This window comes from Dermacentor variabilis, chromosome 8, assembly GCF_050947875.1.
Source record: "Dermacentor variabilis isolate Ectoservices chromosome 8, ASM5094787v1, whole genome shotgun sequence".
NCBI lineage: Eukaryota > Metazoa > Arthropoda > Arachnida > Ixodida > Ixodidae > Dermacentor > Dermacentor variabilis.
In genome coordinates, this window is record NC_134575.1 from 3,680,165 (window position 1) to 3,697,500 (window position 17,336).

Sequence of the window (17,336 nt, forward strand, 5' to 3'; positions counted from 1 at the left end):
GTGGTATATTCTGTTCCACTTCAGTGTGGCAGAAAGTACATCCGACACACGGACGATGTTTGAACGAAAGATTAAAGGAACATGATTATAATGTGTGTGTGAAGTGATTTTAGAGAGAATGGAAGCGATAAGTGCAGTGCCGTAACTGTCTCTCACAGGAGGACACCTCAACAGCACTTCACGGGGAAACGGGTGTGGGGAGAAAAAGATGAGAGTAGAAAGGAGGAGGCGGCAAAAAAAAAAAAAAACAACGTAAGCGAATGCGAGGTTCAGAGCCGCGCTCTTAGTTGTGTCGAACTGCAAAAGTCAAGCAGTGCCGCAAGCGCACTCTTGACGATAGACGAGTGGGCAACAGGAAAAAGCAGCGCGTTGGTCGTGTCGCAAGGCAGTCCCAAACGCCGATACGAAGAACACAAGTCCGTGCGCTCCACACTGAAAGCAGGACCGTGAAGTAGGAGGTGCCCGAGCGTCTCGACATCGGCACAGTTGCTGCACACGGGGCTGCCCTTTCCCTGCAGTAGAGATTGCAGATGTCGGCCGTTCTTTAAGCAATGCAAGATTGTGAGCAAAGATGGCAGCCAAATGACGCGAGAGATAATCGATGCCGCTGAGATCGCGCGTGTGGGAAGTATGTGCGTAAGCATGCCACCCGTCTCCCTTAGTGCAAAAAAAAAAAAAAATAATAGATTTCCTCACGCGCTAATCTGAAATTTTGTATCATCGTTGCTTTTTTGCGATGTCGAGTGCAGCTATAAATGATCACGTGACAAAGCCGGCTTGGCATTGGTGGATGGCCATATTTGTAAAGTTCTTTTTGTTGCTCTCCCCGTTTGAGTATTTTCCTGTATTTATCCTACTGACAAGGAAATAAAACTATACTTGCAAGTGGCGCTATGTGGTGTGTGTTTCTCTTCTGTGCGTCTCGTCAAAATGTTGCGCAATCCAGCCTCTAATGATGCACGCCATTAAGGGGCCCACATACAAAGATTTACTGGTCATTCACCTTCAGCGAGTGGAATGGCATTGAATTTTTCTGCTTACTTTTCCTTGTTATTGAGAAGTGCCTTCACTTTTTCCGCATAATACGTCGAGTTCGTGATAAGTGCCGGCCTTTCGTAGCGTTTGCCTCATTGGATGTCTGATTTCTTGCGACCTTATTTGTCTTCTTTGTGACATTGGCTATTTTTGTTGCTGTCCGTCTTTTTCTTGCATATATTTCCGGTCCTCGAATGAAACCGCCAGTTGATTGTCATCGGCTCTGTTGTATGCGCTGTTTGTCCGGCATGTCGATTTAGGGAAATGGCTTTTATATAATGTTCGCTGACTACAAACACTGCACATGTTCTCTATACAGAGTATGTGAAATTTGTCTGAAGTAAGGCATGTTGTTGGAATAGTCGGTTTATAAATTCAGAAAAATCTTAAACTGCGCGAGGAAGGTAGGACATGAATAGAAATATAGACGCACACACAAAGCGCTTCGTGCGTGCGTCTATGTTTCTATTCTTGTCTCGTCTTCCTCGCGCAGCTTAACATTTTTCTAAGGTTTTATTATCTATGATGAACTGCAGACTTTTCATCAGCTGACGCGAAAAGCTTTTGAAAGAGTTAACTTGATATATATTAGCGCATTGAAGTAACAAAATGCATTTAAGAGGGCAGGAAAGGCATCGATGACACACTGAAAGCACGATGCAATACAATACGCGACAAAAAGCTTTAACGATCGGTAAAACGGGTTGCTAGCTAAGTTGGTGCTCGACTAATTACCAGGATTGGGGTGCAGGGAAGCAACGCGGGTGCTGCGCCAGAACTCTGGTAACACGCGTGCCGCTTGGTCAGTGGTGCTGCTCTACGGACAGCTCGGACTAACTGTACCTTTTGTCAAATTGTGCGTTCAGTCTGCCGGGGGTACCTGTCCTGCCGCCTCCCATGTGTTTCGTCTCTACAATACGACAATACTTGTCAGGTAACTCTCGCCCGTGCGGTTGAGTCAAAGGAATGATAACACAGCGGTGCAAAAAATCACAGGGGCATTTATTGCACCTTTCATAGGTCAATGCCTGCTAGCCGAGTTGCTCCCCACAATACATGCCGATGGGCGCGCGACAAATCGCGGAAGTCCGGCTCACCGCGACTGGATAGCAGCAAGCGAATATGTCCGCCCCATGCTGGACACCAGCGCCTGGCCGTTCGCGCGTACGGTCACGCGAACGGTGGCACGTTCGTCCAGTCCGGTGTCCGGACACGCCAGACACGAGGAGAGAACAGCGCGTAAGGGGACGCGTGAGAGTCCCGCATCCCCACAAACTGTACCGAGCTCCCCAAACAACACGTTGCGTAAGGATACAACAGTAAAACAGAGACCAACGCCCCTTCCCCTTTCCCAACCGCCTCTTTCTGCAGGCAGGTCAAGATACGCCTCACGGGAAATGAGTCCCAGTAGGACCTAACATTTGTGGCGAAATTTTATATTGCATTCAGGCTGTTCTTGAATATTAAAACGCGATGGATTGGAGACTACATTCATTCAGATCATGCCAAGAAAAAAAAAACGAGCTTCACTAAGACAGTGCCTGCATTACACTGGGAATCCAAACGTACTGTGTTTCTTTTTTTTTTTTCAATTATGAAGGACTGCATCCTCTACTGTTATTCATGTTGGAGGAATTACGCCACCAGCCTGGTCTAAATTAAGGAACAAGAAGAATTAACAAATATATGAGCAAGGCTGGCAGGTGCACGGGGAACTAATTAGAAATCTCCCTTAATCTTGCAATACTCTACATCAACCTTATTCCTTTCGCAGCGAACTAATACCCACGAGGACTGGGCCTCATAATATAAAATAACATAAATAAGAAAGCCATAAAGTATATGCTTCTATTATTATAACAACGGGGAATTAGAGCTAAGGTGCGCATTGCAAAATGTGCAGGGAAGACAAAAAAATTCCAGGAGAACGAAAGCGTATACCACTATAGTGAGTGTAAGTTCCGGGCCAATTTCTGCGACGCGTAGCCATAGTTTCGTAGCGCTACATCCTTTCATCCACTCTCGCCCTTTCCTTCGCTATCCATCTCCCACTGAAAATGGAAAGGAGATAAAGCCGGCAGTTCTTGACTAATCTCGCTGAGCGTGTATTGTTCTCGGAGATATCCCTTCGCACGAGCGTGCCTCGGCACGGTTGTCGGCGCCGGTGAGCTCCTGCTGTATGTCCTCTCCCCCGCGCTACTCGTCGTTTCTCCTCCAGCAAGCCAAGCCAAGCCGTCAACCAGAAATCCCAATCACCCGTCGTACTCCCTTCTCGTCGTCCGCTAAGCTTCCCTTCTACTTTCGTTTCTACTTCGCGTAATCCCAATTTCGACGACGTATCAGGAGCCGCGTTGCGCGCACCGGCCCATCTCATCTGGGGCGTCTCCTCCTCTCCGGCCACTAATCCCACGGCGACGCCCAAATCGACCGCTCATATCTCATCGCTCGTCGGCCATGCTTCTTACTTCAGCGCATTTCCAGCAAGGGCCTCCCCAGCGAGATCCACATAGAACGTGTAGTAATAAAGCCGACAGCGAGTGATCAATGCATAAGTAGCAAAGAAGCAATCGAAGAGAAACGGTAAAAAAAATTAAGAAAGAACACGCATATAAGCACACACTGGCACACAATAAAGGCGCACGCTTTTCGCGGACGCACGTGTGCACAGGCATGCATACACATACACACATGCGCGGAGATGCGCAAAAATGTGCGTAAATACAAGTGCACACACGCAAACGCATGACCGCGCCTATAAGCACGTGCAATAAGGCCCGCGTACTACATGGAAATGTGTGCGTCAGACAACACACGTGGGTGCCATGCACTACGTGAGGATGCGGCATACGTGGGATGCCAGGCACTTCTGGCACATAGCTAGATCGCGGCAGAAGCCGTTTCCTGTTTGGGATGCTTACACTGCTGCCTGTAACTGTATTAGTGAAGGCACAAAGTTGGACCCGTTGTTCTGAGTCGTTGGGTATAATAATATGATTGGACATAATGACAGCGCCGGGAAAATGGAAGAACACGACACGACGACAACAGGCCCGCCATGCTTGCCTCATGTTATGTGCTTCCTTTTTTGCATGTACTTGCATGTTAACATGTTGCATGTTGCATGTGCATGCGTGTGCTTGCATGTTAACCAAGAAACTAAACTATATGATATCAGTTAACCATAGTTTTACGTTTGTAGAACGTTTAAATAAAACTATTTCGATAGTTTTACTCGAATACACTCTGTTTTTTTGTTTTTGTTTTCGAGGATACTGCGCTACTAGCTCATCGGGCTTCGATTTTGGTGCACTGTGCCCAATAAAACATTTATAAGGAAACTAAATCGTAACAGACTAGCTTTTCGCAGAATTTTCTGTGCAGAAAGAGAGAGAGAAAGAGGAGTACCAAAGAGGAAAGGTGAAAGTCCGCAATTCAGTGCTGTGCACGGATGAGTTTGTGTGTGGGACAAGAAATTGAAAAGTTTAGAGAGAGTAACACTGCGCGCAGAGAACACAACGAACAGTACTACTGCAAACTGTTACTTATGCGGGTACGCTTCAAGAACGCTGCAGAGAAGGCGCAAATCCTTTTTAGTGCCAGTGAAGGCTATCGTACGTCATCACCTCTTAAAACGCCCGAAGTCTATCTGTCTTAATGCACCGTGTTGGATGATATTGGCCCTTTGCTTGTGTCCTGTACGTAGCACACTTTTGCAAGTTTATTATAAAATCACGCTAGTTGACTCCCTGTTAATGTGGTCCGGAAAAAATAGCGCTGGGTGTCGTATCGAATGCACGAAAGATTGTCTATAGGACCTTCTGGAACCCACAGCAGCCGCACGTAAGTCTATCGGCAATACCCATACGGAAATAATTAGCGTTTGCTGCGGCCACAGTGATCATGGATGGCACAGAAATGCTGCATCTCGGCAGGGAACAAATGGCGCCATAACGACGAGGACACTAAGTGACAGGTGCGTGTAAGATTCTGCTTCATCAATACTTCATCACTGATGGAGAGCCCAGCTATGTTGGGGAAGAAGGGCATAATGATAGAGAACGAGTCATGTCTGTTTTTGACACTGTAAAAAAGAACGTATAGTCAAGCTTATTAGCATGCCCAGCTAGAATTGTTTCTGAACACAACACGTTGAAGTATCAGAACGTTATGGTAGCGATTGTCAAGGGTGCCGCTTGATTGGCTGTTGCCTTCATATTCTCGGGCTAGCAATTGCGTAGGACCAGCTGGCATTGCTAGCCTCAAGAAGAGACCGAGTTAACACGCGGAGTGACAGAAAGTGGACATCACAGCGCGCTCGCGAGACAAGTCCAACTTTAGACTAACTCTGCGAGGGCACACCACAACCAAACTGCAGCACTTTCTGCCACTTGCGTTTACGCTTTAGTTATAACGCTGCAGTGCCGACAGTTCTAATCTCTTACTATTGTACATACATACTATTATACTGAATATATTGCTCGAAATTTCAGCCTTTTTTGGCTAATAAGGACTATTTGGTTTGGGCAAATTCGTGAAATGTAACTCGATGCACTCACTCCCGAAAGGTGACAGGTTGCATAGAAAAGCGTGGTGAGCTCTGAGATATACAGTAAAAAATATTGAATATTTCTATTCGGCCTAAGAACAACGAGGTAACGCCCTGGTAGTTCAAGTGTTCAACCCTCTACATTTAAGAAGTAATACAACTTACCTCAAAGGTTATCAGCGCCATGGCGGGGTCATGATCCCTGTTACAGCGTACCTCTAGTTAACAGTTATAGAGATGCTTAGTGAAATATAGAAATTATGTCTCGTTGTCGCTGGCTCTCTTTATCTTGGAAAAATACCCTTGATTGTCCCTCACTGAGGGAAATTTGAATAACTCATTCGCTGTAATTTCTTACCATCGAGATGGCATTCGCTCAAAAATTACATAAGAAAATATTACTTGAACTAAAACTTATTAGTGTAGTAATTATTTAAGTAGTAATTAATTATCTGAACCATCCGCAACAAAAGTTCACTCCAGCGTATTAAACACGCTACGACGGGCTTTGCATTGTGTTTTCCGTACCCAAATCAAAATTTTGAGTCATCAAACTCAGCGAATCCAAATTTATACGCCGGGCTTTTCGTGGTTAAAGAGAAGCTTGTGTGCAGTCACTGTTCCCGGTAGTACAACGCTGTAAAAGTGAAAACGTGGTTCAGACGACGATGGTCGCAATAAAAGACGTGTGAAATTAGAGGGAGAAGCCTGGAGAGTACAAGCAGACAGCGCCACTATACGTGGCACCGCAGATACGAGCACAACCCCAAAAGCTAGGAAGAAAAAAAAAATGCTGAGATCGCGCGCGCGCTAGCAGTTGTTCCGAGAAACCGTGGAGATGATTGCTTCGACCCGTCTTGTCTTGCGCCACACTTCGAGGTGCAAGAATCAGGAGCGCAATCCAATCCAATTTCGCGTGCTCCCCTCCACCCGACCGTTTGCTGAAGACGTACGCCGAGAAGAATGAGGAGAGCAAAAATACGATCACCACTCGCACAAAAGTGAGAGCTTAACCGCGCACTTCCTTCAATCATTGCAGGTGGCGGTATAATACGGCGAATATTGTCAGACTCAGCACCATAGGCTAACGTTGAACAACGTCTGGCTCCCAGCGTTGAAATTTAGAAATGGGACGAGTTTGGCCAAGGGCTGTTTTGCAAATACAATCTCCCGGAAATTAATTACAATCGTTGTTCACTCCGGCTTCGTAAATATATTTCTGCACAATTGCAGCCTCGAACATTCCCTCCGATGAGTCGTCGAGAAACGCTTTGAGAAATTTCGGGAGGCGCGCACAGCACCCAGCACAGACAAGACAGCGTCAGATTTAGAAGGACGAAGGCATCCCTCGGCGATCTTCATGTCTTGCGCCACCAGCTGACTCAGTATGTGCCTACAAGTTCCCTCGTTTATCCCCTGCTGCACTCGGGTGCGTTTCCGTTCCCTTGGCATTCACTCAGTCATTCCAGCAGACCGGCGATTATGTGCTCTACCTGCTATTGCATGATCTATCCGACTCCATTTCCCACCTTATCTCATCTTGCATAAAGGCTCCTGTCTTGTGAGGCTACGCCTGTCGTTTTACAGCAAAATGGTCTGTGGCTAGTCTCTGGACAAAAGATGTGTTAGGTATATGTAAGGTAGTGACTTCCTACAACGAACTTACTAACCTATGTAAAGAGGATATGAGAATATACCCTATGCCACACTGCAACCTCATGAGAGGCAGGCCACTGTCCTCCGCTGAATTAAAACTAACACCCTTTCCACTCCTCATCGCTTAGCGATCTTCACAAATGGAGAGGTTGACCCAGTATGCAAAAACTGCGGTAAAAACGCCATAGCAAACCAAGGCCACATCCTCTGGGAATGCGAGGGGCTTTTCCCCACCCAGAGTGCTTCTGCCAGCTCCCTCAGAAACGACATACATGGATACCCTAATGCGGTCCCTCGGAGGAAAAGTACAAAAAGCGATCATTGTCCGGGCAGAAGAGGTTGCCGCAAACAAGCGGCCATCTACAACGCCCTGAAATTTCTCTTGAATAAAGATGTTTCCTCCTCCTCCTCCTGACAAATAGAAATCATCGTGTGGGCCGATCCTGGTGATAGTGCAGAAAGGGTCCAAGCTCAATGGCACATGCCCCTGTTGTCTCGGGGATCTGTAATGTGCCCTTAAAATGCCCTTGTCACACGTGGGGCCCAAAGAGGTCCCAGGCACAAGGGTAAAAGCAGATGTTTTTGAAAAAAAATATTTTAAGCAACATTTGCAGCAAAGCTATCTATGGCTAGGATCCGTAAAAAAATGCGTCCGAGATGTTGACAAAAACATTGCGCCGGAGCGATTAATGCTGCTGCCCGAACGCTAGTCTTGACAGTACGTTTCGAAACATCAGTGTTTATGTATGCTGTAAAACATAATAAAAAATAAGAATAAAAATAAAATAAAATGAAAATAAAAATACAACGAAAAGAAAAATACAAAAAAAGATAGACGCAGCAAACAACGTCCATATTAGGTCCTCTACTTTTTCTAATTAATATTAATGATCTGCCTAGTTGCCTCTCCTCATCCAAGTGTATGTTGTACGCTGATGATACTACTATATTTAGCTCCAACAATTGTATATCAATGCTAACACGTGAGCTCAACGAAGATATCGTGAAAATTTCCACATGGTGTGAACTTAACAAGCTACCAGATTAACCATAATAAGACCAATTTTGTCGTCTTTGTCTCACATCAGCGATCGCCTGAACTCCTTCAGTCTATTTCCATCAACAATCACCTAATCACTGCTGTTGATCATTGCACCTATTTAGGTGTGGAATTTGACCGCCATCTTAAATTTCATCTTCACATAGCTAATGTTTAAAAGAAAATGACATACCGAATACGCGTTTTAATCAAAGCATGACCATATTTCTCATTTTCTACTCTCACGTTGCTTTACTATTATTTTGTTTATTCTCATATTAACTATAACATTGAATCATGAGGAAACACTTATAACAGTCACCTAACTTCGTTGCAAGTCCTTCAGAATCGAGCTATTCGACTAATAACATTTTCACCTCGTAGCATTAGCGCAAATCAGCTGTTACATGCACATACTATTTTGAATGCGACTGACCTCATTAAGTATACCCTGGCCATATTTATTCTTAGGGCATTAAACAAGGATATTCCAGTAACCATCATACCAAGGACATCCCTTACTAATATAAATAATACTGGATTTGCAGAAAATATCAACTTCATTTTACGCTTAGTTCGCACCAACTATGGTAAGCAGTCATTACACTTTTCTGCTTTATCTCTGTGGAACACATTACCATTCCCTTTAAAATTGTTCAAAGCTTACAGATTTCGTGCAGAACTTAAGCATTTTCTTTTAGCTTCCTCCGACTTTCCCATTTAAGTATAGTATGAGTTGTATTATTAACTTTCACTTTGTTTCTCTATTTCTCTCCCGCATTTTTTTACTTTTTTCATTAAGCTATTTTTGTAGTTTCACCTTTTGTTGACTAATTCGAAGCCTTGTTATTGTTTAATGAATTCATATGCTGCTTTTTTCTTCATTTATGCCTCCTCTCCTAAAACCTTTATTCGTAAATTTTACACGTTGCCATTGTTGTTTGTATTATTAATTCTAGTCATCATGCACAGGAGGTTCCATTTCAGTTTCTAACTACGGGACCTCCTTCTGTATATACACATGCTGTAATTATCTCCGTTTTTGTCATGAATGAAACTGATTCTGATTCCAAATATAGCATAACCACCATATAGAACATAATGCAGCGATTGAGGACTACAGCTTCCCTGGTCTTCCATCTTCACCTAGGGGAAGGGCTCTGAATCTTTCGTTCCATCGTTGTTTGCGCCGTTCTTTAGCTTCTTCTCAGGTTTCTCTGTTATCCTACAAGTTTGCGTAAAAGGCGAAGAGAAAGAATGCACTCGAGATGTGTAGTTAACTTCTTTGTCTGAAATAGCGCCGCTGAAAGTGTGAGACGCCTATTCTGTTCTAATTACAGCTTAAGCCAGCGCGGGTCGCACTATCCAACGCAGACTATTTAGCATGAGTGTAAGGTGGCTAGTTGGTGACTATGAAACATATTGCTACGGCATGAACCGGGCGAGGAGAAGAGGAGGATGACGTTAGCTGGCGCAGCCTCTGGACGTCATCTTGACTTCACCGTCAACCTCTTCCCTTAAATAAAGCCGGTTCAACATTAACCGTAACAGTTTTGTGGTGGAGGTGCTGGGTACTTCGACCAAGACGACAGAGCTGCTGCAGCAAGTGCCACGCCGGAGCCGACGCCTCGCTCGACTGCCTCCGACACTGCTTGAGATCCCGATGTCCCACAGCGGCGTCCAACAGCCTTCTCTGGCTGCACCAGTGCGAACAACCGGCGCCTGGATGCGTCAGATCAAGCCCCGCCCTTTCTCAAGAAAATTCGGTGAGGACGTGGAGGAATGGCTCACCCACTACAAACATGTGAGCAAGTACAATGGCTAGAACTCCACGGCTCAGCTCGACATTGTCGTTCTGTTCCTCACAGACACTGCGCTAGTGTGGTTCGAGAACCATGAAGATACTTTCACAACGTGGGGCAGCTTCGTTACTGACCACCACGCGTTATGCTGGTTGATGACTCGCCGTGACCCGATTGGACGACTGGCACGTTGGGCTCTTCGACTGCAGGAGTACCACTTCGTTATTTCCTACAAGTCTGGGCGTCGCCACGCAGATGCGGACTGTCTCTCGCGCCTTCCTCTGACGACGATGTAGTGCGACGAAGACAATTTTGATGGCTGTTTTGCTCCCATTTCTTCTACATTCCCAGACTCGATGACTTTCAAAGCAGAGCAGGAAAATGATATTAGTTTGGAACCTCTATTTGTAGCCGCATCGCGTCCTGGAGCCACCGGTCGATTTTGTGTCCGTGACGGCCTGCTTTACAAGACCAATTATTCGGCTAAAGGCGCACGCTTCCTTCTGGTGGTGCCGCAGAGTCTGCGAGCGGACATACTGAGAACCATGCACGACGATGTGACCTCTGGCCATCTAGGATGCATCAGAACTTTGAACCGTACACAGGAGCGTTTTTACTGGCCCAGAATGCGAGACACAGTCAAGCACTACGTCGCCAGTTGCGAACAATGTCAACGCTGCAAGCGCCCTACGACCGCTCCGCCAGGTCTTCTCCAACCTCTGCCACCGCCTTGCCTGCCATTTGAACAAGTGGGTATTGATCTTCTGGGCCCATTTCCCCGATCATCTAACGACAACCGATGGGTGATCGTATGTGTCGACCATCTTACTCGTTGCGCGGAAACGGTGGCCGTACCATCTTCAACAGCTGCGTCCGTTGCAACGTTTTTGCTTCGATTCATTATTCTTCGGCATGGTTCCCCCGCGTCATCATTAGCGATCGCGGTCGTCAGTTCATTGCGGACGCCGTAGAAGAACTGCTTCGTCTCTGCAGTTCGCAGGTCCGTCATTCAACGCCTTATCACCCTCAGACAAATGGGCTTGTAGAACGTGCGAACAGAACTCTAAGTAACAAGCTGGCCATGTACGTATCTTCCGATCAGAGACTGGGATGACGTACTCCCTTCATCACCTATGCTTATGATACTGCAAAGCATGAGACGACCGATTACAGTCCTTTTTTATCTTCTTTACGTACGTCCACCGCTAAGCTGCATTGACACTGTACTACCGTTTGACTTTCACAGCGAGTACTCTGTTGCCAAGACGCTTTGTCTTGCCCGGCGTATTGCTCGGCGTATTGCTCGTCTTCGTACTGTGGCATCGCAACACCGATCGAAAAAGCGCTATGACAGCCGACATCAGTCTGTCTCGTACGCTAAAGGAGACTTTGTGTGGTTGTGGACTCCGAAACGTGAACGTGGCTTACGCGAAAACCCTTTACCCCAGTACAAGGGCCCATTCGTCGTTGTAGATCGCTTGAGTGACTTGACGTACGTGGTGGCACGCTTGACGTCCGCTGGTCGTCGGTCTAGCCGGACCCAGTTAGTACATGTTGCCCGTCTTAAGCGGTTTAACCCCACGCTTTCCCAGTGATTCGGACTTGCCCAGCGGGCTTCGTCTGGCAACCGGGGATTGCTGCGGCATGAGCCGGGCGAGGAGAAGAGGAGGAAGACGTTAGCTGGCGCAGCCTCGGGACACCATCTTGACTTCACCATCAACCTCGTCCCTTAAGTAAAGCCGGTTCAACATTAACCGTAACAATACATACATACATACATACATACATACATACATACATACATACATACATACATACATACATACATACATACATACATACATACATACATACATACATACATACATGCATACATACATACATACATACATACATACATACATACATACATACATACATACATACATGTATGGCGAAAGCGACATTACCTTTATATGCTAAGTTTTCAGTTCTCCATCGCAAAATTCTATTAGGACTATGAGGACTAATAGAATTTGTCTATGTGAAAGCTAAAATCGACAGTGCGACGGTTTCACTGACGCGGGAAATAAATCATCATTAATCTCCTTGCTACCATGCCAATGGACGTAATTAGTGTTTATTAAGCTCTAGGAGCCCTTCAGTGTGAGTGTGAGGGAGGGGGGTTATTTAACAGAGTATAAGGAAGAGAACGAGTGAGATAAATGAGATGCGAAAGGCAGGGTCGATAATGTAAGCAAAGAGTTCGTTATCCGAGCAATGCGTACTGCGAAACAGAAGGAAAGAAACCTAACTTGTGCTCACAGTTCCGTTCATCTGGAAGGTGTGCTTTTGGAATTTCTTTTATTATCAGTTTACTGCAATTTCTGGAGTGTCGGAGTTTTCATGCGAAAGCATCAAATGGCCCATTTAACGAGACATACAGCGTCTGTTGTCTGCAGCAGCGAAACGACACCTCAATTCGTATATAAATGTGAATCGCTATAAGTTAAAAATACAATATGCGGTTTTATATCCCACAGCCACAATCTGACTCCTCGGTTTCTTTACGGGAACCGAAGTGGGGTGCGCAGCATTTTTCATTGCACGTGGCAAGCGGGAATCGAGCCCGCGACCTGGTTATCAGCAGCAGGACGCCATGGCCACTGAGCCACTGGAGGTGGACGGTATCATCGGTGACCGCAATGAAGAAAGGCGGGACATTTAAGTGAGCAGCTTAGCAGGTTGACGAGGCTCTCGCCTCCTCGTTGTGCCACCAGCGTGCACGCGAGCCCCGCTGGTGACGATGGCGACGACCCCCGAGAGACAAGGCGTCGTCTCGCCGCAGGTCCTGGCGTCGCTGCGCTACGACTGGTCCCGCTCGCAGCTGGTGTGGCTCTCCTGCAGCCGCGTGGTGCTGGTGCCGCTGCTGGCGCTGTGCGCGCTGCCGCGCTGGGACGCGGGCAGCTCCACGACCGCGGACCTCTGGGCCATGTTCCTGTCCGTGGCGCTGGGCGTCACCAACGGCCTGCTGGGATCGCTGCCCATGATACTGGCCCCCGGCAGGGTTCCCGACGACCAGAAGGAGCTCACTGGTACGTGTCGCAGCGGAGCGTAGGCAGACTCCCCAAACACGCTTAGAATGCGACCGCGGTTACCTCTCGACAGCTGCGCGCGTATGCGTCACGGGCCACGTGGCGAACTCGTTTATCGAAGTAACGTTCCAAAATACCTCGTATCTCTTACGAACTTGCGATTTCGGGCACACTGTGACGCGCTCGCGTGCGCTAAACACACCTTGAGCTTTTCTGTTACATAGCTCTGGCACGGGTGGATTAAAGGTGTGAACGCACATTGTACATAATTTTGGTGTAGGAGGCGAGGTTGCCGTAAATATGCGGTTTCTGTCTATGCTACCTAGGCTCACGTAGGCGCTTATTAAGGCAAATGGGACGATTTCTCTACGGTCTAAATTGCCGATAATTATCGCCAGTTATGATTTGCTGCCCAAATGTCAACTTGATTTAACGGCGCGCTTATTCAAAAGCGTGTAGGCTTGTTTCTGCACGGAGCGCTGGACGCTTAAATGTATTATTTGGTAACGTAAAACACTGAACTTTTTTAAGTTAGCCTTGAACGGCTTGCAGGCAACACATCTGACCTATATATACGTGAGAAATTAAAGGAAGCCACTGTTCTTTTTCAATTAATGCAATCCCAGTCATAGAAAAATACGTGCTCATGATTCTAACGGTGTTTGGACGACTGTAACGCCAAATTTTTATCTATAGATGCGAAGATATGCGCCGTATAAGTGAAGTCGTGTGTTGTATAAGATGGCAGCCGGTGTGCCTGTGCGTGCTCGGAAGTAGGTGGTGAAATCGTAACCAGCCCTTCATTATGCATTTATTTTCTCTTTCCAGGGAACATAATGACGCTATCGTACAGTGTAGGCCTGACCACGGGATCAGGACTGGCCTACCTGTTGGTGTATTTGATTCAAGGCTACGACTTTGGGGCGCCTAACTGCGGCGAAACCATTCCTACCAGGTTAACCTCGGCTCTGCTGAACGAGACGACCACGTCATGGTCGACGACAGCGAAGTCCTTGTCTTCGCTGGCGAGCGTCGATGTGAATGTTACTCGCCATTTGGACACATTATAACAGCACAAACTGCTGCGCAAACGTCATGAAGCACGTTCTTGAAGAACCTGCTGCATTAAAGCATAAAATGGTGGTCTCTTATGCTGTTGTCCCTTAATTTACACACTACCTAGTGTCAAGGTTGCAAAAAAAAATAATGATTGCAGGGGTAAGGAGGAAGTCTTCTTGCTAGGCAGAAAATCGTGTGCATGCATATAAGTGAGCGATAGCTAAGATGACTTGAAAAAAATATATATATCAGTGGCGATTTGCGGTAAATGCGAGAGAAATGCGTTAGTATCGCTTCGCGTCTCTTGGATGTCCCGGGGAGCGAAAGGCAGTTGACTGACGGTGGTTCAGAGCACGCACGCACGCACGCACGCACGCACGCACGCACGCACGCACGCACGCACGCACGCACGCACGCACGCACGCACGCAGGGTGTCCCACATAACTTGAGCCAAGAATTTAAAAATGAAACGCGCGTCGGAAGCGAACTGAGCCGAACGCATACTATTCGCAATAGCCCATAGTAACATAGAATTATTTGTTTTCCCTATAACGCACTAATTACTTAAGTTTAATTACCCAACTATTTAAATATTGGCTGAGGACCCCACGTATGATACGCAGATTTGTGGAGCACCTTCAGAAACCACCGATCGAGTGGCTGCCCTTACGATACGTCTCACGTAGTCCTTTTTTCCTGGTTGCAAAGAAAGCCCGCGGAATATGAGAAAGCCACGTGACGGAGTGCTTGCGCAGTGGGTGCTACCAAGCTTGCGTTCGGAAAACAAGGTCCGCTGCATCGGGACTAGCGACGAGGAAGCGTCAGGGCGATCTTTATATCCTCGGCCAGCAGCATGCATTTTCGCCGTCATCCGACGGGAGTAGACGGCGACAAACGTGCGAGAAGTGGCACGAGCCATTGCTGATGGTGTCACTTTTTGCTACCCTGTTAGAGATGAACTCACTTCCGTCGAAAAAAAAAAAGAAAACTGTCTCCCAGAGATGATATAAGCGGGTTACACGAGAGAACCTTTACATACAAAAAAAAAAAAAAGAAAAGAACGCGAATTGTACACCATGAATGAAAGAATGTTTTACAAATTATTGTGCAATGAGGACACGAAGCGTTGTTCTTTTGCAAGTGCCGATACTCGAGCACTCCGAACATTGGATGCCAACGCAGTGTCACGTTTTCTGCGCCACGACCGTCAGCGGGTGACCGCGATTCGCGGCTTGCATTACGTGGCGAGGCGCTCTTAGAATAACCGTGCGAACGTGATTGCCAAGATAGGCGACGCTAATAATGCTTTGTACCATACTTCGCTCGTCTCGGTATCTTTGCTTTTCCTTTTCTCTTGTAATTGGAGCATTGTCGTTTAGTGCGGCTGTTGCATGGCTGCGCCTCGCAGTCCAGCGAGAAGGCTTTGTGAGGTGACTGCTCCCTCCTCCTATGCATGCGTCTGCTGCCTAATAAGTAGATGATGCGGTGTTGTGATGGTGGACGAGTTTTGAAATTCCATCATAGCGGACGCGTAATTTCTTTATCATTGTGAGCTAGAGGTCACCCGGATGAACTCCGGACGTGTTAAGAAAACTCGGGAAGGGATTCTTAAACTGATTCGCGTAGATTTCTTAAAGTATTGTGCACTAACCAGCTGGTTTTGTGAGAGATGTTGAGGTACTTTTGTTACTGAACGTTGCCGCACCCTGATTTAACATCCCTACCCGTTTATATGCTTAGCTTTTTTGCATTCTCTCTCTTTGTTGGGGCATGCATAGTGTGACCCCTGTAATTTGGGCGTCTGAGCATTTACCACTTTAACTGAGACATCGAGAAGTGCAAGATTTAAAAAGAAAATTGCTTTGCTGTGCTTATATATAGTGTCGTGCTCTTCTTACACGAGGGCTTTCTGAGCTTCGACCATGAGAACGCGGGACTCTATCAGCGCACGTAATATCATGAACTCTGGCCTAATCATTCTTTCTGGGCACGCAAAATCGGTGTCCACAAATATGTTCTTGCGTCCTTTACGATCAAAGCAGTGTTTACGCACTGCTGCAGCATCTTTCCTAGAACACACAGTTCTGAGTTTAATTAGGAGGCTGATGCTCGAACTGAGAGCATCAGATTGGAGCGTTGACTCACATTGCCTGATTATGTTACACGGCTAAGCAGCAGACAACCCTAGCTCAAGCTCGAATGTGCTTCATTGGGAATGTGTTTCAATCTCTATGCATTCTTTAACAACAACGAAAACAACAACAGCGAAAGCAACAACAACAACAGTTTACTCCTCGCTCACATTCGAATGCGCATTCATCACAGTAAAAGCGACTGCGAAAAACACGAGCGCATGGCAGCCAGACTCGACCGAATAATCAATTGCTGTTAAAGACGCTGTTGTGCGAATGAGCGGGCAGTAATGAATGGTTAATCATAATGCACAGTGCGCCTCAACATGCATGTTAAGCACGGCTGCACTGTTGCTCAAAACGAAGCGCTTGAGAAAAAATGTGCAGCTCGTCTTAGGCGGGGCGCATTCACAGGCGGGTAACATTGGCTGGCCGCTTTTTTTTTTTTTATGAACGATACTGAACGAAACTACGGAGCGAGCTCGATCGGGTGTGCGAGAACTTGGTGAAAATAAAATAAACAGTGCTCTTCGAACATGTAATTATTGGGATTTCCTTAGCCCGCAGGTTAGTTGGAGAAGGAAGCCTCTAAAAGTATTGAACGCTGTGTGCTTTGTTTAGCGCGATTTCTTCATTCCAGCTGAGCGTGAAGCGACAAGACGGTGCAGAACAAAGAGAGACCTTAAAGACCGTTTCCGGCATGGAACATATGGCGCCAAAATGAAAGGGCAGTCATTTCTCCACCGTCTAACCAGTCTGAAGTTCCTTTCTCGCTAAAAGAAAAGAAAAAAAAAAGAGTTCGCCGACCGGCGGAACGAAATCATTTTATTTTTTATCGAATAGTTATTACTTTATTGCATTCGTGAAGTCGCTGCCTCGTTTGCGTCAAAGTTGCAGACGTCCTTCTAAGAGATTAATAATCGTATGTGTGATAGGGAAAGTATGATAGGGGAATGCAGGAAACGTTTGGAATGGTATTGCAGTGTAATAAT

General features: G+C 46.5%; 1 protein-coding gene across 1 annotated transcript in view; it reads left to right on the forward strand.

Annotated features, from left to right (window-relative positions):
• Window positions 1–14,298, forward strand: part of Ent3 (equilibrative nucleoside transporter 3) — a 454,360-nt gene extending 440,062 nt beyond the window's left edge. The window contains exons 10-11 of the mRNA XM_075700951.1: window positions 12,906–13,152; window positions 13,981–14,298. Coding sequence (XP_075557066.1) covers window positions 12,906–13,152; window positions 13,981–14,222 — 489 coding nt within the window. The 3' untranslated portion in view covers window positions 14,223–14,298. The remainder of the gene's footprint in view (window positions 1–12,905; window positions 13,153–13,980) is intronic.
• The last annotated feature ends 3,038 nt before the right edge of the window (window positions 14,299–17,336 follow it).